The sequence below is a fragment of the Lonchura striata genome, chromosome 17 (assembly GCF_050655825.1).
Source record: "Lonchura striata isolate lonStrDom1 chromosome 17, ASM5065582v1, whole genome shotgun sequence".
In the NCBI taxonomy this organism is placed as follows: Eukaryota; Metazoa; Chordata; class Aves; order Passeriformes; family Estrildidae; genus Lonchura; species Lonchura striata.
In genome coordinates, this window is record NC_140719.1 from 1077685 (window position 1) to 1101241 (window position 23557).

General features: G+C 54.1%; 3 protein-coding genes across 9 annotated transcripts; all 3 read right to left on the reverse strand.

Moving 5' to 3' along the window:
• Positions 1 to 11913: 11913 nt before the first annotated feature.
• LOC110472217 (extracellular fatty acid-binding protein) lies at positions 11914 to 15593 on the reverse strand. 2 transcript variants are annotated; one of them, XM_085593710.1, is made up of 7 exons: positions 15362 to 15593; positions 14817 to 14956; positions 14261 to 14331; positions 13564 to 13677; positions 12945 to 13046; positions 12682 to 12707; positions 11914 to 12115 (listed from the first exon to the last, which is right to left on the reverse strand). In XM_085593710.1, the coding sequence occupies exons 1-6, from the start codon at positions 15455 to 15457 to the stop codon at positions 12682 to 12684; spliced, it is 549 nt and encodes a 182-aa protein (XP_085449836.1). In that variant the 5' UTR covers positions 15458 to 15593; the 3' UTR covers positions 11914 to 12115. The 2 variants fall into 2 exon arrangements, with proteins under 2 accessions (XP_085449836.1, XP_021389399.3); XM_021533724.3 differs by having other exon boundaries at positions 11914 to 12090; positions 15362 to 15589.
• Positions 15594 to 16671: 1078 nt separating this feature from the next.
• Positions 16672 to 20464, reverse strand: LCN15 (lipocalin 15). 3 transcript variants are annotated; one of them, XM_077787944.2, is made up of 7 exons: positions 19602 to 20464; positions 18870 to 19009; positions 18616 to 18680; positions 18224 to 18337; positions 17109 to 17210; positions 16976 to 16997; positions 16672 to 16820 (listed from the first exon to the last, which is right to left on the reverse strand). In XM_077787944.2, exons 1-7 carry the CDS (start codon positions 19695 to 19697, stop codon positions 16817 to 16819), a joined length of 543 nt encoding a protein of 180 aa, XP_077644070.1. In that variant the 5' UTR covers positions 19698 to 20464; the 3' UTR covers positions 16672 to 16816. The 3 variants fall into 3 exon arrangements, with proteins under 3 accessions (XP_077644070.1, XP_021389400.1, XP_085449834.1); XM_021533725.3 differs by having other exon boundaries at positions 18532 to 18680; XM_085593708.1 differs by lacking the exon at positions 18224 to 18337.
• A 150-nt stretch (positions 20465 to 20614) lies between these two features.
• Positions 20615 to 23194, reverse strand: LOC110472190 (lipocalin). Of its 4 annotated transcripts, none has more exons than XR_014958767.1 (7): positions 23046 to 23194; positions 21964 to 22103; positions 21804 to 21880; positions 21574 to 21687; positions 21266 to 21367; positions 21041 to 21134; positions 20615 to 20777 (listed from the first exon to the last, which is right to left on the reverse strand). XR_014958767.1 is itself a non-coding variant. In XM_085593709.1 (7 exons), the coding sequence occupies exons 1-6, from the start codon at positions 23142 to 23144 to the stop codon at positions 21041 to 21043; spliced, it is 558 nt and encodes a 185-aa protein (XP_085449835.1). In that variant the 5' UTR covers positions 23145 to 23194; the 3' UTR covers positions 20615 to 20777. The 4 variants fall into 4 exon arrangements, 2 of the variants coding, with proteins under 2 accessions (XP_085449835.1, XP_021389329.1); XR_014958766.1 differs by having other exon boundaries at positions 20615 to 20781; XM_085593709.1 differs by having other exon boundaries at positions 21041 to 21066.
• Positions 23195 to 23557: the final 363 nt, after the last annotated feature.

Here is a 23557-nt window from a genome sequence, read left to right on the forward strand (position 1 = left end):
GTCTGGGATTTTACTTCCCCAAGAAAAAGCTGCTGTCATGGTTTAGGAATGGCACTCCCCAGTTTAGTGGCCCCTGCCCAAGACTTTCCCAAACCAGATGCTGCTCCCTCCCTCCCTTCCTTGCTTCTGCAACCTCCCTGCTCTGGAAATGGAGTTGGGAACTGGAGGCACAAAAATGTGAGTTGAGATAAAAACCAACACAGCACTTCTGTGGGTACCTGTCGTAGTTTGACCTGGGAGGAATTTAGGGAAGTGACCTCAGCACTCCCCAGCATCACACTCAGCCATGGGGCAGGGGCACTATTTCTTCATCTAGGAACAAATGGTGGGGAGATGGATGGGGCCATGGGAGCCCCCACCACAGTGGGGCTGAGTTGGATCCTCCAGCACTGATCCATCAGGGATAAGCAGGACTGGCAGCAAGGTGGGACCTGATCTCCTAGTAGAGCCAGAGAGGGACCTACTAAAGCCATGGTCATCACCCTGGGGGCTTGCAAGATCCTGCTGGATGAAAGCTTAGGAATCCACCTGTGCCTCTACCCTAACTGCAGGCACTTCCAACCTTCTGGCAGGCATGTCTCCCTTTATTCATAAGTTATATACATGTAGATTGTAAAACATATACATGAATTGACATTTAAAAAGGATAAGATAAAGATTTAATAATAATTGATTCAAAATATTATTTTTTAATTAATTTGTATATATATTTGCACTAAATATATAATACCAAAGTATATTTGCCCAAATATACTTTCCTCCTGCACCCTGATGGGTTATCTGTGTACCCCTGGAGTTGCATACACTCTGGCTTCTCTGGAGAAAGCAGGGGTCTCTCCTGAACTCTGAAAACAGGAATTCATTATTCTTTTATCCCTGGTGACAATGCTGTTCCTTTCAGCAAGCTCCACCAGTGTGTATTATGGTTTGGTCTCATTTATCAGTGTCTTGAGCTGATGAAGGCTAAGCACAGACACAGCTGGGACTCACAGTACCCACCCCTTCCCTGCCACGAGGATTCTCCATCCTCTCCCTCTGCCCATAAGCTCCAGAGGTGCATTTCCAGCCCAATACTAAAGCTGCTACACTTGGCAGGAATGACCAATGAACTCTCAGGTTTCCCTGGCAGTAGGAGAGCAAAGGGGTTGCAGATTGCTCTGGCTCACCTCTGCCCTGGGAATCATGGGTAAAAAGGGATGGGAAATTCCCATTTTATTTCCAAAGGAGCTGCTGATTTTGTAGGTGTCTTGAAATCTGGGCTCCTCACCGAGCCTTGCCTTGTCCATGTCTTCTGGGAGGATGTAGTCCAGCCTAACCTGAATGAGATAAAGCATGCTGGTTTCCCACTGGGAAATCTTGGCTCCATCAATCACAGGACACTAGTTTCCATAATTTTTCCTCAGAAGGATTCTTACAGAGTTTTTCATGTAAAGTAATCCCCACTGGGCTGAGGTCCAGTGAGGACAGATTTCACTGTATCTGTGGCTGGATCTCCCTGCACACATTGAGCAAAACATCCATTCCCACCCCTTTGTTTACAACCACCAGGTACCACCCTTTTTGCTCTTGGTTGAGAGTCCCTGAACCCTTCCTGAAGCACATCATGAACCAGATCCATCTGCTCTTCCACTTGCACTTCTGCTTCATCACCATTTCACATGTGGAAGCAGCTTTCTGTTCCCAGGATTAACTTCCAGCTCTAGAAACTACAAAGATCAGCCCACTGACAAAGGTTTTCCTACTTATGCATATTTTATTGCATTAAGGGAAAGACATCCGGCTCTGCGGTGTCTGCAAGTTGAGCCCAGACAAGATTATCCAGCGCTTACCAGAAGTGCAAACAGCTGAGTATTACTGCTGTGCTTTGCACTGTTTCACCTCAGAAAGGGCTCTGCTTCTGAATAAAAACTTTCCAGGGAGCCTGACAAAGCCCTCATGTAGATAAATGATTAAAGAAAAAAGGTTTAACCAAGGACATTGGCATGCCAAGGCAATGTGTGGACAGCCAACACAGTTTGTCCATCTGGGCAGTATTTATTTCTTATTGAAAGAGTTCCCAGAATTGCTTATTGGGACAGCTCCTGTGGCCAAACAATTAGCAGTGTTAAAGATTCCCCTCCTATTCTATCCTGGAGGATGCTACATGCCATCCTTCTGCCACCCTCTGAGAGGATGAGGAGCTGTGCAGTGCCCCACACTGATACCCAGCTCTATGGATGGGATGAGACCCACCTCACCCATTGAGGGCTGTACCAGCTGGGCTCTCTGGAGCTGCCACTGTGAGTCCAGCCCAGCAGTGGGGGACTTTCAGTCACAGAGGGAGAGGATGCTGTGAATTAGGGACCCAGCCCCTGGGCCCCTCCCAGGCAGTAAGAAGTCTGGATGTGCTGGTGAGGGAGAGTGAGAAGCTGCCAGCTGTGCGCCCACCATCACTGCCTGACCAGCACCCCCAGGCTCTTCTTCTGTGTCAGGCCACTGAGAGACCTGTCCCTGGTGCCGGGAGGGTCGAGGTCACTCAGTGTCTCAGGTCACTCAGCTGCTTCTTCAGTGACATCTTTAACATCCGAGAACATGACAGGACTGTATTGTGGACATACACAGGGCTTTCCTGATGGTCCCAAACACTGTTACACAAGAACAGATGCAGTAGTAGGAGAAGATCAGGGAACAGATGCAGCAGTAGCTCCTCTCTTCCCTCCAGGTTTCCTGGCCTGCAGCTGGAGATTGGTCTAAAGATCCCACAAAATGTGACAGGTCAGACCCTACTTGAACAGCTACTGCCCTTCATGGGAACCAATTGTATTTACACCTTTAGTGAAGATACAGAAAGGTGTCCTGCTTGCCCGCTCCATCAAATGTCACAAAGAGCCTGCTGGCCAATACTGCACTGGGGATGTCAGCCTGTCAGCCTCATGTTTGCACTGAAAAAACAACATGAGGCAGGTACCTCTGAGAGTGTGGAGGACCAGAATGGCATCCAAAGGTGACTGTAGTTCCATCAGGCTTGAGAGTGGCAAGGAAAAGCAGAGACACCGGCCTGCAGGAAAGTCTGTGGGCATAACAAGAAACTGGAGCCTAAGGATAAATGAAGATGAGATATAGAATATTTCGAGTGTGAAACTAAAGCTACTGAATTTGCAAGAGGAGCAGGCCAGGAGATGATCCAGTGATTCACACAAGTCTGTAAGAACCTACTGGTGCTGACAGAGTTGTCATTAGGTCTTTCCAGAGAGAAGGACGGGAACATCTGCCAGGAGCAAAGAGAAGGGGGGTGCCAGGCTGAGAGGATTGAGCACCCTCAAACAACATTGCAAGGGCCCTCCAAGAGGGAACAGGGCAACCCTGCTATGGTGTGGATGTGCTCTACAATCCAGAGGGTTGGGGGGACTGTGGGTTTGTCCTGGTGCCCAGCAGTTGGGCAGCTGGGGGTGTGTGAACAGCCAGCCCAAGGCTGGGCTGCCTGAGCATGGATGCCATGGCATTCATGGACACAGTCTTCAATGCAAGGAAGCATGCCATTGGGATGGGAGACACCTTCAGGGATGTGATGCCAGGCTCTGAACCAGGAAGGGAATAGAGATTGAAGGAGAGGCATGTACTTTACATGTTGGTTTGGGTTGTGATGAAGAGTAGGAGTTGGTAAAAAGTGTGCAACCGCAGAGAGAAGGAAAAAACCTGAGGGATAAGAGCAACTGGGAGACCAGTGTGGGCTGGTGTCTTCACATTTGGCTCATGGGAAAGATCACAAGCAATGGTAGTCTTGTGCAATTCTGCTGTAGAGAAACTCAGACTAGTCCATGGAGCTGCCTATGGGAGCAGATGTTCCCAGAGTCACAGAAGCAGGTGGTGTGATCTGGGCAGAGGTGTTGGAACACTCAGGAGGAGGGATAGGAGTGTGTGATGAGGAGAGAGGCCAGCACAGGACATTGAAAGACACGACCAAAATATATTCCTGGACCTAAACTGCCTTTGTAAGGAAGGAAAGGAATTTCTGCCTAAGTGGTGTTGGGAGCCCATCACAGATCCCCCAGCCAATTTGGGGTGAGAACAAATTACCAGGAGAGAAATCCTTTAGGCATAGGCTCCAGTTTCTTCCTTCCAGGAAGAACAGCTCTTTGGAGGGGCAGAGGTGCTATAATCACCTGTCTGCAACAGTCATTCTAGTTATCCTTGGATATGAGGACAACATAACCAGCATAAAGTGAGCTGATGGGGCGGGTTTTTTGTACCTGTTCCTTTTGGTTGTTTTTAGAAGAGCTATTTGGGAAAATAACTTCAGAGCTCCAGTAGACATGAGTGGATGCCATTTGGCATAAATAGGAACATCAATGGGGCAGATTGGTGCTGAGAACAAGCACAAATCAGAAGTGAGGTGAGCTAGTTCCTGCAACTGGGCAGGTTTGGGAAGCTGAGCATTCAAACATAAAAGAGAAAGAAAAGGCATCAAAAAAGTCCCTTCTAAGCACAAGGGAGAAGCTGGTGAAACAGCTTCTCTCATAGCAAACAAGCAATATACAGATACCAAGGAGGGACTCTGGAAAGAGTGGAATGTCTACAAGGAAAGAAAAGAGCCTGTACTGGAAGATGAGGGAGTGCAGGGAGCCTGTGAGAATGGCTTGCAGAGTTACATGGGGTAAGTACTCACCCTTCAGCCATGTAGTTGGGGACAGACAGTCCTGGTGTGTCCTCAGTACAGCACCCTGGAGGTCAGATCTCCTGCTGCCAATGTTCCAAGAGGACAATGACAACTTATGGCCAGTGACAACATGAGGGCACTGGGACAGCAGCATTAGGGAGGGAGGAGAGTCTTCAGAGATTTGCTGAGGGAGGGAAATGTGGCTGCACCTGGGCTCAGGAAGAATGAACTTGGTGTCTGTACCTTGTGTATCCAGCAGTGAGGGTGCAAAGTGTTTTTGTGATGGGGGAGAAGAGGAATCTGACCCCAGACATTTGCAAGGCTTCAGGGGAAAGAAAGAAAAGTTGAAGTGCACAAGAGCTCTGGAACTGCAGAGCAGTTCTTGACTGGATAATCAGGGGAATCTTGAGCCACCAGTATGGTACAGGATGCTAAACTGGCCATGGGGACAAAAGTGTTCCAGTCTGTGTGGGAAAATATTGATGTTGTGTCATGTTAATGAGACTTTTCTGGGTGCTGCACAGGAACCCACTTGAGGAGGAAGCTGAGCTGGGCTGTCAGGATGCCAGAAGAATAGAGTCCACTGGAGAAAATATGGTGCAACATGGTCAGCCTGGAGAAGCAAATCCCAGCTGGGAGATGGCTGCATCAGGAAGGAGAGCCCTTTGCCCGAGCATGCTGCTGTGGTCCCCCCTGGAGCAGCAAGCCTGCAAGAGCTGGCTGCTGAAATCCATTGCCAAAAATTACTTTGGCGTAGGAATTAGCTCCTTAGATCTAATTATACAAGGGTTTGGACAGGGTTTGGGATATCTGTGTGGTTTCGATATACTCCTAGGTGTATATTGAAAGGGGAAAGGCTGTTCTGGTTCCACAACTGCCAGATCCCATGGTCAGTGGCACTTGGGGAACTCTGGGGTCTTACACGGTGCCTTTCCAGGAGATTTGAGGCCCAAAGTGTTCACTTAATACAAATTAAGGAGGTGTTAAGGGGAAATACAGGAGGTGTTTGGGATCCTAAATCCATTTGGCATCACTGAAAACTTTTCCCTTTACCTAGAATAAACCTATTTTAACCACAATTACATATTCACAGAGCGCTTGAGTTAATTTGATGAAGCAGATATGGAAAACTTCAGGGCTGCTCCTCTGGGCAAGTATCACACAGACACACCCAGCACAAGACCTCTGGGGAGATGACCCACCCCCAGCAGCCTGTACCCTGTGACCTCTCCATAACCAAGGGCATCCCAAAGAGCTGGTACCCCCAGGACAGCACCACAGCCTGGGCCACCAGAAAACCAGGCTGGGGCTGCGGTCTGTGGTGGTGGGGGACACAACCTTCCCCAGGAGTGCCTTGTGCCAAGGAGCAGGAGCCAGGAGAGCAAAAGCACACACACAGACACACAGATACACAGACAGACACACTCAGACACACAAACACACAAACACAGACACACACAGATACACAGAGACAGACACACAGACACACACACACACACACACACAGACAGAGAGACAGACACACACACACACACACAGACACAGACACAGACAGACAGACACAGACACACAGAGACAGACACACAGAGACACAGATACACAGACAGACACACAAACAGACACACACAGACACATAGATACACAGAGACAGACACACAGACACACAGACAGACACACACAGACACACAGACACACAGACACAGACACACAGACAGACACACACAGACACACAGACACACACACACACACACACACAGACAGACACACACACACACAGAGACACACGCACACAGACAGATACACACACAGACACACAGACAGACAGACAGACACAGACAGACACACACACACAGAGACAGACAGACACACAGACACAGACAGACACACAGACACAGACACAGACATACAGACACAGATACACAGAGACAAACACACAGACACACAGACAGACAAACACAGACACACACAGACAGACACACAGACACACAGAGACAGACACACAGAGACAGACACACAGACACACAAACAGACAAACACAGACACACACAGAGACAGACACACAGAGACAGACACACAGACACACAGACACACAGACAGACAGACAGACAGACACACACACACACACACACACACAGACATATTGTAGGGCAAAGCTGAAGGGGTCCAGGGGAAAAAGACAAAGAAAAGTCCAGGATATAAATACATGGAAAGACGGGGTGGAGAAGAGCATTAGGGATCCAATTGTCTGAGGGGTCAGGGGTAGTACACAGGAAAGGGACTAAGAGGGAATGCCAGGATGGATGGGCAGGGTTATACTGGGAAAACAGGGAAGGGAGAACTCTCTAGAACATGAACTGATTAGGGTAAAAGTGGTAGGGAAGGCCAGCAGGTCAATGGGGAGGACAGGACTGGGACAAATTAACACAGCGCTGCAGGGCACCGTGGGGGTAGCCTCTTTTCTCACCCTGAGCTGTGAGGAGTGCCTGGAGCCTATAGTGCATCTTTCCAGGGTATTGTCATATTCTCCCTCCAGTGGGCTCATGGGCCTCCACAGGCTGGGTTCTTTGGCAGTAGTTGCCTTACGGAAAGTTGGAGGGTGCAGGGCCATGAGGCACAGCAGATTGCGTGTCCCACCACAGCAAAACTCCTCTGCTTGCGAGCCAAGGCAGGAGAACCTGTCAGAAGTGCTGTGTAAGTGGGATGCAAGTGGCCTCTTAATTTCATTCTCCAATAACTGTAGGGCTTTGCAATTACATGTGCTGATCTGATAGTCATTAGGGAATGATCAGCCAGCCATTGGCAGGGACTGTTTCCCTTTCTGCTAATTAAGTTGCATTTGATTTGCAATCAAATCTAATGAATCAAGTGAGCTTGAGGTAGGTTCAAGGGAAGCACAGGCCAGCTCCACAGCCTTGCTGTTCATGAGGAGCCACATTCCAGGGACACTGCCAGGAACTGCCTTGTGGCATAGGGCAATGAGGGACACGTCTGCAAGGTGAGCAGTGCTGTGTTTGTGGCAGGGACAGGGTTCCTGCCGTGCTGAGGCTGTGGACTTCGAGACATGCACCGGTGTATTGGGTTGGCATGGCAAGGCTTTGGCAGGGGGGCTATAGAGGTGGCCTGCAAGGAGCTGCCAGAAGCTTCCACTATATCCAGCAGAAGCAATCCCTGGTGGCTCCAAAGATGACATGCCACTGGCTAAGGCTAGGCCAATTAGGAGTGGTGGTAATGCCTCTGAGATGACATATTTAAGAAGGAAAGAAAGAGGTTTTTGTGCAGTTGTAATTGTGGCCAGATAAGAGCGGGGTGAAAATATGTGAGAGGAAAGCTCTGCAGACATGAAGGTCAGTGGAGAAGGAGGGGAAGGAGCTGCTCCAGGTGTTAGAGCTGAGATTCCCGTGAGCCTGTGGTGAAAACAATGGCGCCCTGCAGCCCAAGGATTCGATAGGAGTACAGAGATCCACCTGCAGCTCCTGGAGGAGCCTATGCTAGAGCAGGGAGATGCCTGAGAGGAGTCTGTGACCCCATGAGAAGCCCATGGTGGAGCAGGATTCTGGCAGGAACCAGCAGACCTGTGGAAAGAGGTGCCTACGCTAGAGCAGATTTGCTTATGGGAGCTGTGACAGCATGGGGGATCCACACTGGAGCAGCCTGTTTCTTGAAGGACTGACCCCATGGAAAAGTGACTCACATTGCAGCAGTTTGCTAGGACTGTTGCTTCTGAATTGGACTCACTTTTGAGAAGTTCATGGAGAACTATTCCCCATGGGAGGGACCCTGTGCTGGAGCAGGGGAATGACTTCTGTCCCTTAGCAGTGTCCCATTTCTGTCTCCCTGCACCACTGTGGGGAAGGAGGTAGAGCTGGTGAAGAGGGAGGTGTTGGGGGGGAAGGCGTTTTTAAGGTCTTACTTTACTTTTCATTATCCTGCTCTGATTTTGTTAGCAGTAAATTCAATTAATATCTCTATTAGAGCCTGTGATGATGAGTGATCTATCCCAGTCCTTATCTTAACTCATAAATATCATATTTTCTCTCCCCTACCCAGATGCCGAGGGGAGAGATAGAGAGGCTTTACTGGGTGCCTGGGATCCAGCCAGGGTCACCCCACTACAGCCAGACACCCTGGGCTGGCGTGGCGTGTGCTCCTCAGGCAAGCGCTCCTCTGGCTGCCGACCAGAGAGAGACAAGGAGTGCAGCCCTGAGTGCTGGCTGTGGAGCAGGGGCAGGAGCAGACCCCAGCACGGGGCTGCTGGCTGCTGCTTCTCTCCTGCACCTCTCTTCACAATAGGTGTGTCTGGCAGCTTCAGTGGTTTGGGACACGGGTGTGATTTCGATAGACCCCTGGATGTGTATTGAAAGGCTGTTCTGGGCTCACATCCACCAGGCCCAGCAGCACTTGGGGAGCCCTGTGGTCTCACTGCACCATCCAAGGCAGATAGACAAGCCTGGTCCTGATGTCTGCATGTTGCTTGAGTGACTCCTGCTGTGGTGACTACACTGCTGGCTGGTGACTGGTGCTGCACCCGTCACATGCAAGGGAACATCCAGGACCCTCTAACACAGGACTGCTCCAGGCAGGTTGGTTGGGCACCCTTGCACTCAGTGTTTTTTGGGATCACCAAGAGCCCACAGGTCCCAAGCAGCAAGTGGGACCTGGCTCAGAGGCTGAAATTCAAGTGTCATCCTTGTGCTAGCTGGTGCTACTCTGACAACCTGAGATGATCCCATACAGTTACATTTTATTTTCAAAAAGAGAAAAAAATGAAAAGTCAAGAGGATTAACTATCAGATATGGCACAGAGATTGTCTGGAAAGGCCAGCTTAGCTTCCCTCTGAGTGCTTAAGCTGCTATTAGCAAATACAAGCCCTAAATAATATTGGGAATCCTAAATGGAGCCCAGCATGAGTGCATCAATTTAAAGAATCTGATTAGAAGTAACATAAACATTCTGTAACTTATTGAAGACAGCTGCAGGCAACAATGTAAGACAAACAATGAAGACACCAGCATCTGGCACCTTGCTCCTCTCCTTTGAGAAAAGACAGCTGCACTTTATTCAAAGGCTCTGGCAGCAGGACTTTAACACTAGAAAACACTTGAAAGTAGTGGGTTAAATTAAAAAAAAAAAAAAAAAGCTGATAGAAAAGTGAAGAAACCCTGCCTCCACCTTGGCCAAGAAGGAGCTTTGGTGGATCCTCAGAATGGACAATCTTCTCTGCAAACACTTCAGATGTTCTGTCCTACCAATGGAGAAGGGCAAGTAAGTAATAAGACGGAGGAGATGACATTTCCAGACAAAATAACTCAAGCATCACTGTAGCACCCCATCTGCCACTTACACTCCCTTTGGTGCCTTCTAGTTTTCACCAGACGATGAGAAGGAGAGAATGTGCCAGGCTCTATAGAGCTGTTCAGAGGGACAACAGATAAGTAGGTCCCCTTACAGTGTAGGAGATACACACAAAAGCTGCAATAAAGGCCAGATTTGGTTTATGTCTCGGCAAACTATGACACAGGGCAGATTGAATGCAACTTTTCCGCTGGAAAATCATACCTCAGAAATACACCTCTCTGGAGGAGTCAACAAGACATGGGTGTTGGACATCCCCATGTCACCTGGAAAGAGTCTATCAAAGCTCGCAGTGGACTAGCTGGCATAGGTTAGGGAAGAAGATATCACTAAGATAAATCACAGAATGATTCAGGTTGGAAGGTCATCCAGTCCAACCTCCTTTCTCAAGCAGAGTCCCCCAGAGCAGTCACTCAGGATTGTGTCCAGGCATTTTGAGCTCCTCCAGACATGACTCCAGAACCTCTCTGGGCAGCCTGTCCCAGTGGTTGGTCCCCTCTCAGTAAAGAGTAGCTGAGAGAGAGAAAGGACCCAGGCCGGTCACTGTGCTGACTGACAGATACCCGGTAAAACATCTCATCCACGTGCAGTGAGTGCCAGAGGGGCAGCATGAGGAGATATTAGAAGATCAGAGAATAGGACAAAGCTCCATGTAAATCTAAGTTGTGCCCTCACCTTTTCAGGGAGGTGAAGGTCTGGGTCTGGCCATGCAGCCCCAGCAGGGACATGGCCTGAACAAGGGAAGGAGAGAGAAGGGTGAGAGGAGAGGCTGGGAGGACAAGGAGGCTTGTCAAAGATTTAAGATGTGGAACAGCATAAGGAGCACAAATAGAGGAGATGATCTTGCATTAGCCGCAGCCATCAGCTGCCAGTCTCAAACTGCTCCTCAGCCATCAAAGGCCGTCCCAGCATTTCCTTTGCCCCAACACCCCTCTGCTCTTTCCATCAGTTTTTGGTACCCTAGTGTCTGGGCTGATCCCTACTGCACCAGCCTGGTCCCCACCAGCCTTGGTGTGTTCCCATGGCCCCTGGCTGAGCAGCTGAAGATGGAATCAGTATGACAAGCAAGAGGGAGAGCAGAGGCGAGTGAAGCTCCTTGCTGCAGGATGCCACCATTGCTGGGTAGGTGCCTAAACACAGGGAGTCCTTAGGAACACTCAGGGGAAAAAAGTCCCTTTTTATCAGATATATGATGATATCTGGCCAGATTTGTTGGGGGGACAAAGGAGCACTGGATGAGCAGCAGAGATAGATACAAGCTTGATGAAAGGGCTGAGGGACTATGGAGGGCTACATGGGGATCCACTGCTGCCTCTGCACAGATGGGATTCACACCCAGAAAACACTGAACTGTCAGCTTGTGTGCCCTGGGACCCCAGCTCCAGAGGGGTTTTTCTCTGTGTGGTGCCCAGGGGCAGAAACCACAGGCAGCTCTCCAGGTTTGGCTCCAGAGGATTCAGACAGCCATGTTCCACAACAGCTTGCAGTGGGGCAGAGAGGTCCCAAATCTGAATCTTGCCCTGCCTTGGCTCAGCCTCAGCTGTTGGATGAGCTCCTGGGGCTCCCGGGGAACAGAGAGCTGCAGCCACTGCAGGGCAAGAGGAGGATAGGTGGTGAATGGTGTGGGTGGATGTAACCCTCCAAACTCCAGCCTCACTCTCAGTGGCCTTTCTCCATGCATCCCCTCTTGCCCACAGGATTCCCAGCCTCACTGCACCCTTTGCCTTACCTCCGCCTGGCCTGGTCCTGCCTCTCTGGGAGGCACCCAGGAGGGAAAATCCTGTGGCTCTGAAACAGCCCTCACTTGGGCAACCTCAGCTGGGATCACTCCTGGCTGTTCACCATCCACAGCCCCCAGGAGGACAACAGGAGGGACCACAGGGCTCAGCACCCCAGGTTCTCCCCAGACAGCTACACCAAGACCTGGGAAGGGTTTCTGTTTATTTGGCAAAAAGCAGGGACTGTGTGCTGGAGGAGCAGGGGCTGTGTCCGAGTCCTGACAACAGAGCTTGGAAGAAGGATGATGGAGCAGGAGCCTGGAGCTTCAGAGCATGGGTCTTGCATTGCTTGGCAAGAGCATCCATGAGCCAGTCTGCACTTTCTGGAAAACAGGTGGGAGGTGGTGTCTGGGTGAGACAAGGAGACCAGTGGGACTTTCCATTAGGTTCAATGCATTCTTCTCCAGTTCTCCCCAGATTTGTAGGGTGAGGCATCTCCAGTAATGGATTTCTAGTAACCCCTATGGCTGTGTGGTGGGAAAGTACAGGTTAGGGGGGCAACAGCAAATATGGTTTGCATGGTGAGACACCGACCCACTCTGGCCAGGTTTGCCAGTCCACAAGCCCAGGGTCGCTTTGGCAGAACTGCCTGGCCCTCACTGCTCAAAAGGCTGGGCAGACATTTCTCTGGTGGTTTCAGCTCACGTGCCCATGTTCAGTGCCAGACACTTCCCACTGGGGGTCTCTGGACACTGCTCCTTGGGAGTCCCTGGGTACTGCTACCTGGGGGTCCCCGCTGTAGAGCAGTATGCAAAGGAATGGTCCTACCTGTGTGCAGGGTCCTGCACCAGTTCTAACAGCTCAACCCCAGAGGAATTCAAAGAGCTCTTGGTGGCCCTTGCCTTGGGGGCACCAAGACGGTCAATTTCCAGGAGAGAACATTGCAAACACCGTTTTGCACTGTGGCAACTCACCTACAGTTCACCAAGTCTGCATTCCTCTGTGGAAACAAAGAGAAAGCCTAAGTCTGGCACTGTGGTCTGAATAGTCCCATTTAGCACCCAAAATAGCCTACTCAGAAGGAACTTGTGGGTTTCTGCTTGCTCAGTGTGACCAGCCAGAACACTGCTGGCTGCCAGCACTCCATCCTGCCAGCTCAGACCACAAAGTGGTGGTACTGATGGGCTGAGCTGGTCCCTGCGTGCATGTCCCTGTATTGGCCCTGGGCAGTGCTCACCCTGCCTGGGCAAAATCCAGATTGTCTCGTCGGTGAAGCCATTCAGCTTAGCAAGTCTCTTGAACAGCATCTTGATTTTGGGTCTCACCCACTGGGTTCTGCCTAAAGACAAAGACATGAGTTAGCTCCAGGCTGTGCCTGACCCTGCATCTCCGGGGAAGCTGGTGAGTGTGTCCAGCTGAGGGTGGGATGGATGGCAGTCCCTGGGAGAAGGCTGGAGGCACTGGTGGAGGTCCCGGACAGCAGTGGTGGCCAGGCACATGAGACACCCCACCCAGGGTACAAGATGAGCCAGAGGTCCTGACACCAGCACAGTGACTCCTCTCTTGGTTCCTGTCCCCACTGATTCTGTTCTGCCTGTGCAGCAGGACCCCCACTCTCCACCCTTCTCCACCAAGCAGCTTACCCAAGGCCATGGACTTGCAGCACAGTGCTGAGAGCCTGAGCCCCAGCCTCCCCTGCCACCCCAAAATACTGCTCCTTCCCTGCCACACAGGGAACATATGATAGTCCCTGCCCCACTCCTGCACCTCACCCAAGGCAGAAGTGGAGAGAGAATGTCCCCTGGCTCCTGGCTTTGCAGGACCCTCAGAGCAGTTCACCACTGCTGCCTACGCACTGTAAAGTCTCAGCATATGCAAGATCTTCCCGTCTTCTTTCTCTCTGGTGGCAAAGACAACCATGTAGGACCTGCCATCGGTGTCCACCAGCCGCACTGTCTTATTGCCTCTGTCTGCAAAAGGACGTGGAGAAAAATTAATTACTTCCTCCTGAAAACCCCCATGCTACAAAGGGGCTGTTAAAGAGCATGAAGCCCACCAAGCCTGTCATTCCTTGATAACTCCCCATTCTGGTTTCCCTCTTGCTAGGGCTTCTCTGAAAGCCTGGGGAACCCACAGACCACAGCAGAGCAGAGGGATGGGGAGGCGAGGGCAGAAAGGGCTATGGATGGTCAGTGCAGGCTGTTGCCAGTGTCAGACTGTTCCTTGGACTGGGTATGGTGGAAAACCACTCCTGCTCCATCCCCATGGAACATCCACTCACAGCCTCTTTGCTGAAGGAACCTGCTTTTCCCTAGGGTTTAAGCTTGGTCTCAATGTGTTCATCCCAGAGGAAGGGATTGCAGGGTCTGCCATGCTGCTGGGCCACCAGCCCTGGGGTGTAGCTGGCACCTGGACACAGAGGGATGTCCCACCCAGGATACAGGAGGGGCAGGCAGTCCTGAGGACCATGTCCCCAGGAACAGCCAGCTGCTTCAGGCAGGGATGGTGGGACATGCCTCTATCCTGCCCCAAGGGCCAGGCACCCCCACTCACCAGAGCTGTAGTATTCACCCGGGCTGCCTGTTGGCGTGTAGATCGATTCAAACTTCATACATCTCTCAGGGCTGCAGAAGAGTGAAGGATGCTCCAGCTGAGGTGAAGTGACTCCCTTTCCCCTCCCCTGTTCAAGGGTTGCTATCCCAGATGTGAGACTTGCTGTTCAGAGGTGGGATGGTGTGGCCAGGGGAGGAGGGGACAGATACCACCCTTGGAACAATGGGTACCTGGGATGGCAGGGGACAGTGCTGGCACTTGGGGATTATTGATGCCCTCACTCATGCTCTGAGCATCTGGAATGAGGCTGGTTCTGCTGGGAAATTTGTAATTGTAGGGTCCCGTCCCACCCTCTGTGGTGGCACTGGTCCTGGCCGGTGTTGCTCTGATCCTGCCCTAAAGACGGGGTGCCCACAGCTGTCCTAAGCCCCTGGTGTTCCTGTCTCAACCCCTGCCCAGGTCTTCGGTGAGTGCACTGAGGTGAAGACCCACCAGTGAAGGTCCAAGGAGGAGGTTGGTCAAGTGAAGCCTGTGGAGAAAAGCATGTGGGACTTACGTGGGAATTGCAAAGGAGACCTTCAGGTCACCATTCCCCAGGACCTCAATGTTGGCCATTGCCATCTTCAGTTGGTCCTTCTTTTGGAGGTAGACCTTGGAGTCAGATGCCATAGCAGTGATGTACCATGTCCCTGCAATCTGGCAGTGAGAGCAGGCTGTGAGTCCAGAGGAGCAGTCTAGAGTGTCCCCTCCTCAGGGACAAAGCCCTGACAACCTCAGTGCATGGAACACACACATCCCATTCCAGAAACAGAATTCCCTTAGGGACACCTATGCAGAAGCTGGATGACTGTCCTCACCTGGGTGTGTCAGCAAAGCAATGGTGGCTGTAGTGACCCCAGCTGTCCCCAGTACCAAAACACCTTCACAGTCCTCCCTGCTCTGCTGGTGACTAGAGAACAAACCCTTCCCTTCCCTTCCCTTCCCTTCCCTTCCCTTCCCTTCCCTTCCCTTCCCTTCCCTTCCCTTCCCTTCCCTTCCCTTCCCTTCCCTTCCCTTCCCTTCCCTTCCCTTCCCTTCCCTTCCCGGGATGCTGAGGGTCACCTTGCTCTTGTCCGGCTCCGCAGTTCCCAGCTCCCCAGCCTGCACACGCAGCAAGCACAGCAGGACCAGCCCCAGGCTCAAGCCCACGGTCCTCATCTCGCCTCACGGACTTCCCCAGTGGGATGGGGAGCGGTGCCGGCGCTGTCGGATTTATAGCTCCGTGCCCCGCGCTGGAGCCGTGCCGAGCCCCACGGGAACACTCCTGGGGTTGGATTGGGCAAAGGGGTGGATCCGAAGGGCAGCAGACAGCCAAGGGTGAAGAAACCCCTGGGGCAGAGCGGGGCTTGTGCCTGCCAGCCCCAAAACGGGGTTACAGGAACTGTTTCACCACTGCTGAAATTTGGGATTTCCCCCGTTCTTTTAGTTGCTTGTGAAAGAACAAAGCGAACGGTTGTTTTCCAACGGGCTGCCGGAGCGCTGCCAGGAGGAGCGGGAGGTTCTTCCCGGCACCGGCCCCGGGGCAGCCCCTCTGTCCAGCTCACCAAGGCCCTCGGTGACCCGTTCTTCTGGCCGGGGTGAAGCGTGCCCCAGGGCAGCTGCTGGGATCCTGCCCAAATCCAGTCCTCCGCAGGCACAGCCTGACCCGCGGTGCCTGCGCGGCCTCCCCCCCTTCGCCGGAGCACGCCGGCTCTGCCGAGCGGGCTGCGCCCCGAGCAGGGCGGGCAGAAGAAGGGCTTCGTGTCGCTGTGGAAGTGTGTCCCTCCTTCCCAGAGTGTGATGTCCCCTGTGGCCTGGCTCTACCACGCTCCCGGGATCACAGCCCAGCACCTGCCTGGGCACAGAGGGACGCCGGGGCAGGGAGGCTGCCTTCGGTCGGCAGGAGGTGGAGGCACATAAAAACTGCCCTTGGGGCTCATGGCAGCATGGCCTTGCTTTGGTGAGATGGGGGACCAAGGGAGGTGGCAGGCATGTGAGTCCCAGTCCTGCCACAGCCAGCCCTGGTGCCACCCCGCTCCCAGCTGGGTGGCCCGGGAGAGGAGTGAGCTGGGAGTGGGGTTTCCTGGGAGTGTCCCTGCAGGCAGCACTGGGCAGCCTGACTGCTTAACCCTGTCTTCCCAGAGCTACTGACCACACAGCTAGGCTGTGCCAGCCCCTGTCCACCCTGGCTCCAATCTTCCTTGCCCTGACAGCTGCTCCCCTGTACCTTCCCCATCCTCCCCATGCTGGGCACAGCAAACATCACATCTAGGGAGCCCCCTGAAACCTGTGGGGGCCTGACAGGAAGGGTCAGCTCCAGGACTGTTGGTCTCAGGGTGCCTGGGGACCTTGGCAGCACCCTGCTCCCACCAACAAAGCATCGCGCACTGGGGCATCTTCTGCATCTATTTATTTAGGAGGTTGAGGGTGATCCTGGTATGGAGCAGGGGGTCTGGCAGAGCCTGCAGGATGGGAAGGAGCACCACGGAGTGGGGTGCAGAGCCTGTTGTCCACTAGGTCTGGGGGACACATGGTCCTTCAGCTGCAGGGGCAGGACAGGCAAATGACTGCTCAGAGCAGGGCAAAGCCAAGATGACAGAGCCCCAAGGCAGGTGGGGGATCCCCCAGGGCCTGCAAGTCCCTGCTCAGCCCAGGCCATGCTGAAAAGCAGTCACAGCTTTCCGTGGCCACACTCACCTGACGTCCCTGGTGCATTGATCTGTTGGAAAGCAAAGAGGGGGTGAGTGTGCAATTGGCAGCACCCCAAGCCCCTGCACAGTTCACATGCAGAGGAGCTGCAGCTGCCACCCTGTGCCCTTGGGCCACTCACCTGACTTGGGCAGGATGGCCAGCATGTCCTCGGTAAGGCCCATGGTGGGGATGAGCTCCATGAACTTCTGCAGGAGCTGGGGGCTCACGTCCTGCTCCCTTGCTGCAGCCACACACCCAAAGTGGGAGCTGGTGAGTGCAAGGAATCCCAGCAGCCAGCCCCACACTGGGGGTCCAGGTACTGCAGGGCAGCAGCTGGACCCCAGGGAAGGGCCAAGGTGAAGCAATGAACATGCAGGGTGGACACCAGGCAAACCACAGCTGCCCTGGGCTGGCAGAAAGGGGCACAAGCCCCTTGGTGTTGGAAAGGATGGATAAATATAATTGCCTGGTAAAAGATTTACAATAGTACAGCCAGGATGAAAACAATCCCCCCTACTGGCTGGATAATGCCCTTACCTACTGATAGGTCCAAAAGTCAAATAGACTGTTCCATCTCAACCCCCAAAATGCACGGTTCATCCCACACCTGTAACCCTCCCTTGAAGCATCAGGTGTCTGTGACCCCATTGGCCTAAGTCTTGTTCCAGCCCACCTTGAAGCCCCCTGATAAGGGGTCTCCAAGAGGCCAGATGCCCTCTTGGATCTTCCCCTCTCTTGGAACTTCCCCCCTCTTGGATCTTCCCCTCTCTTGGAACTTCCACCCTCTCCTGGAGCATCCTCTCTACCCCTTGTCTCTCCCCTCCCCATTCCCTCAGGCCTTGCCACGTGCTGCATCTGGCAGCTCCAAGCAAGACCTTTCACCATCCCTAATAAACCTGATATCCTCAGAGCAGCCTTCAGAGATCTCTCGTCTCCATTCATCTAAGCCATCCTGGAGCACAGCTTTCCCAACACCTTGGGATCAGCAACCCATTTGCTTGGGGTGGTATGGGACGGCTGGCAGGCTTAGGTTGCTGCAGCTGGGCTTGCACACTGCAGGAGGCCCTGGTTCAACCCGCAACCAACTGGAGATTTCTTTAGCGCAAGGTTTCATTCACCCCAAAATTAATTCCCTAGGTGATGGATGTGGGGTGCTACTGGTGGTGGCCCTGGGTAGTGGTGGGAAGCCCAGCCCCTGCCTGCTGCTGGTGACCCCACCCCTTCCCAGGAGCCAGGTCCCCACTCCCAACGCACTGAGGAGCTGCAGCGCCGTGCTGGGCTCTGCCTCGCTGTGCTGGACCTCGTGCAGGACAGCATAATGACTGTAGTCTGTCTCCATCACACGCAGATTCCTCTTCTCTTGTGCTCCTAAGGACCCCAGAGGTGACTGGATGGGTAACATGGTCCAGTCTGAGCCCTCCTGAGGCCCACAGCTCAGTGCTCAAGCCTCAAATTTGCCTGAGGGGGTATGAGGAAGGAACCCCAGCTCAATGTGGAGGAGCCAGGTGCCCACCCACCCACAACCTCTTGCTGAGTTGTGGAGGCAGAGGGGCCAAGCCCACCTTCCACTACTCCTGAGGCATGGGGGCTGGAGATGCCTTCTGTTTCAGGGTACCCATGGCTCCAAAGCCCCTCTCCACACATACCCATGTAGTGCCCCGCCTGCCCGCTCTGCTGGAAGAGCAGCTCAAACTTTTGGCATTTGTCCATCCTGGAAAATGAACATGAAAAAGACAAATGTGTCTAGACACCACATGGTAAGGCAGCAGGGTGATGGGCACAGGGGGGAGCCCAGCCTGCCCAGGGGGATGCACTGAGGCAGAACTGGGCAACCCAGAGCAGTGGAGGAGTTACTGTGCTGTGGCCCACAGGGAACACAGTGAGCAGGACTGACACTTACAGGGGCCAGACCAACTTCATGGTCAAGTCTCCTTCTGGCATGAAGCTGATGATGGCCATGGGTGACTTCATCCCATCTTTCATCTTCAGGAAGATGGAGCAGTTGGAAGCAATGGCTGTGACATACCACACCCCTGCAAACTGCAACAGGACATCACTGGTAGAATTTGGAAAAGTTGTGGGGACCTGCCAGGGGGACCTGCACTCCTCCATAGGGGACTTGGAAGCCCACTGCAGAAATTTGCCAACCTGCAGTGGATCTGCCACTGTCTATGGGGGCCTGTCACCTCTTCAGGGACCTGCCACCATTTGTAGGGATCTGCCCTCCACCATGGGGAGCATGACAGCCCGCTATAGAAACATGCCAGACCTGCCACCCTCTGTGGTGACCAACCAGGCAAACATGGGGAACCTGCCACCTACCTGCATGCAGAACACCCTGTCCTGCCCTGTGATAAGAGTACAGAGCACCTGACCCATGTTCCCTGGGAAAGTGCCACACCCTTGCAAACATCATGGCCCCACGAGCTGGTGTCCTTGCAGTGGGGCTATTGTTGGCACTGGACACAGCAGCCAGGACTAACCTGGTTTTGCACAGGCTCTCTTGGAAGCTGCCCTGAAGCTGGCTCAGGGATGGGGCTGGCAGGTGCCCAGGAGTGCAGCACAGGCCCCTTGTCCCAGCCAGCCCCTCCAGCCCAGGCAGGATGTGTCAGGTAGCACCCTGTGTACTTACCTTCTTGGTGTCCAAATCCGGCTGCACGGGGACCTGGGCTCCTACCTGCAGCAGGCAGAGCAGGGCCAGAGCCAGGCTGGGCAGTGCTGCTGTCATCCTCACCCTGGAGTGGATGTGGGCAGGAGAGGCTGCACTCACTTTATAGCCCCCACTGCTGGCAGCACAGCTGCCCACGCCAGCTTTATGCAACAGGTTACACAAGAAAAAGGATAACCTGTGCCCGGCTTAGGTGACAGTGTTGGGCCTGTTCCCCCTGGTTCCAGATGAATGCAGCCTTGTGTAAGACCCAGCCCAGAGCACGCCAGGACCAAGAGCTGCCCCGTGCCCACTCTGTGTCTGGGGAGGACGTGACATGCATCCCAGGGGTCCCCTCCTGGCTGTTCCCATTGCTTCTAAGGTCTGCCAGTGGTGGGACAGTTCCTGCCTCAGGATCCTCAGTGCCAGAGAATGGCTGTGCTGGTGTTCTACCCCAGGCTGAGCCACAGCTGGGTGCTCTCAGAGGGGGTGGTGACTTCTTAGGCTGGTGGCAGCAGGCTCAGACCCCACTGCTGGAGAGGGTCTGGGTTAGTGGGATGGAGCCCAGGAGGTGGCTGGAATCAAGCCACACCCAGAGCTCAGACATACTTCTTCTTTATGTCTATCCTTCCCCAAACTTCTGGAGACCTCCTGATTGCCTATCGCCCCATTCCTATGCTGTCAGCCTGCTCTCCAGCAGGAAAACCAAGATAGGGAGGTTGGGGGAGCCCAGGGTGTCCAAGGGGCAGAGCGGGAGCAGATGCCCCAGTGGGTCCCTAGACTCAGGGACCCCTTTTTGTGGGACAGGACAGGTTCAGTGGCCAGGCAGTACCATGGGGCAGGGCTGTGAGTGCACATGGGGTCTCAGCCAGCAGCTCCATAGCCAGGAGCTGGGGTCAGCCCTGACCACTAACCCCAGTCCCAACCCTACTGGCCATGCTTTCCCCGCCCCATTGCCTTGTTTGGGCCTGCCCCAGAATAATCCAGCAGGCAAGGGCTGTTTTTTTAATGGGCTTTAATCGAGACAGGGATACAGGTGTGGGTTGTGAAGCCAGGGAGCGAAGGCTGCTGTGGTGCTGGGGGCCACTGGGAGTCAGATGGGTCAGGGTGGTCACCAGCTTGCGATGCTGTTGGGGCTTGGGGTGGCAGCAGTTGGTGGGTCTGCCTGGAAAAGATGAGGGGTGAGCATGGCTGAGCTGTGGGAGACCAGGTAACACACAAAGGGGACATGGGCCTGGCTAGCCTCACACTGAGTGGGTAGGCAGCCCACAGGGCTGGGTGGTGAATCCCCAGTCAGTGTGAGGAGAGCAGCAGCCCAGGGAAGGGTTGTGGAGGGGCTGGGGGCTCTGTGGGGTGATGTGGCTTTAAGCATCCCCATACCATCCCCCAAGGCTGGTCTGAGCCCCAGTGAAGGCAGGACTCACCTAAGCAGCATCTGCCATGCATTTGTCTGCAAGAGGAAGAAACAGGGAGATCAGCTCCTCTGGGACTGTGGGAACTCAGCCGCTCTGAGGGATCCTGAATAGGGGCACCCCTTGTCTGGTCCCATAGAGAGGCAGGGACAAGCCAACAGGGTCTCCTCCTTCTCAGTCCCCCTGTGGTATCTCACCCCCTACTCCCCGACACCATCCCCATGCTCCCAGTCTCACCCGTCTGGGGCAGGATGAGGATCTCGTCATCTGTCAGGCCCTGCTCCCTGGAGAATTGGGTGAACATCTCCAGGCGTCTGGGACTCAGCTCCTTTGTCCGGCCTGCAGCAAAGAGCAGGGTGAGAGGCAGTCCCTCCCATACCCACCAGCACAGGTGCACGGGCAGCCCTGCAAGGGGGTCCTGACCCAGCCATCATCCCCCCAAAGTCACCCCAGCTTGGGAAATGACCCTAACCCAGCCCTTCTCCCATGCGAAAGACAGACATCCGCGGGTCACGGACATCATGAGGGTCCAGGGGCAGACGTACTGTAGAGCAGCACCATGGTGGAGGAACCAGTGCCTTTGGAGATCTGGGTGGCCACCAAGGCATACTCTTCGTAGTTGGTTTCCACCACATGCATGTTGTGCTTGCTGCCCCAGCCTGTGGGGAACATGGGGCGCAGCTCAGCCATGAGCTCCAAATCAGCCACAAGGCAGAAACAGGGACAGCAGGACTGTGACATGTCGGGGGCTGCCCCACAGAAGCTGGTCACTCACGTGGGTTGGTGTAGCTGAACCGCCCCGGCTGCTCTGTCTTGGTGTAAAGACTGTTCCTCGTCACGCACTGGTCACCCCTGGGAGACAGAGCATCAGGGGATGCACCAGTGGCCACCCCCAGTACACCCCTCCCCGCTCACCCTCTCCCCATGCCCCATACTTGGGGTATGTGGAGGTAACTTCCAGGTTCCCCTCTGCGGTGGTGGAGATGATGGTGGTGCACATCTTCATCAGGTGCCTCTTCTCCTTGAACCAGTTAGAGTTGGAGGCCAGACCGATGCTGTACCATCTCCCTGTAAGCTGCACACAACATCCACTCAGCCCCAGCTGGGCACAGACCCTGTCTCACCCCTCAGCCCCCACCAGCCCCAGCCCACGCCACATCCCTGCCCTCTGGCAGCTCATTCCCTACAGCAGGACAGTGTCCTCATTTCACAGGGAGCTGCTACAGTTCTTGGCAACCACAAAACTCAGGAACAAGGAAATCCCCGTTTCATGACATGTCCTTCACTGCCCTTGGGTGTTTCCTTCCTCTTCACCCCAAGTCCAGGGAGTGTGACAGGACTGCCTGGCTCTGAGATACCATTTCCCTCCCTCTGGGGGTGTGAGGATGAGTCAGGACACTGGGTCCAGCATGGCTCATTCCAGTCTGGCGTATGGAGCCAGCAGTGTGATACTCCTGAGGGGAACTGCCCCCCTTGGAGAGCAGCTGTGCTGGGATCACCCTTGCAGCACATGCCAAACTCCTGTCCTTGCAGAAAGTGCCTCCCTCCATCCCCATTACCTCTCTAGGGAAGCTGTGTCCCCCAGGACCTTTCCAGGGGAGAAAGGATGTAAGGGATATCCCAGCACAGCAGCCCTTATTTTTTTGTGGCCCTGGGCTGGGGTCTTTGTTGGGGAAGGGTTCTCATGGCCCATCTCTGTGCTGTCAGACCGAGACTGCATTTCTTAGTCTCCCCTGTAAGAGCCCTGTGCATCCACACCCACTCCACAGCACAGCAGCAGCTTGGACCCATGCCTAAGCTGGGATCCTACCCCACAGCCTGCAGCCTCGATGCTGGATCCCTTCCAGAGCCACCAAACCCAGGTGCTGGGAAGTCCCCAGGATGGGAGGCTGCATGTGCACCGGTGTGAGCCTGGGTCCCCATCCACCTGCACCGCCCCCTCCCCACATTTTCAGGGCAAGGATCCCCCAGAACACCCCAAACCCCCACAGAGGTGATGCCGGTTGGCCTGTGTCACCTTGTCCTGCTGGAAGTCAGCCTGGACAGGAATGCTGTCCTGGGCATGCAGTGTCCCGAGCAGGGCCAGCCCCAGGATGCTGAGAAGTGTGGCCTGCATGGCAAGAGCGAGCCGAGCTGAGCTGAGAGCTGGAGGCAGAGCACTGCAGTGCTGGAGAGTTTGTCGAGCCCCTATTTATCGTCAGGCGTTGCGGGGGCCCCTGGGGAGCCAGCCCTGCCCCAGCCATGCCGTTATGCAAGCTGGAGCAGGACAGCGCGCTGAAGCCAAAGGGCAAGCAGCGGATCCTGTGAATGCTTCCCTTCTGTTGATACGACATATTTGCTCCAGGGTGCCAAACTGCTCTGCAGTGAAAACAGCCGGCGGCCAGCGCAGTGGCCACCCTGCCCCCAATGCTGCCGGGCTGGGGCAGGAAGCAGCCCATGGAGAGGGGCCAGAGCTGCCCCATCCACACAAGGGTGGCCTCACTTGAACTCAGAGTGGGGCTTCAGTGAGATGGAGGACATGTCCAGTGC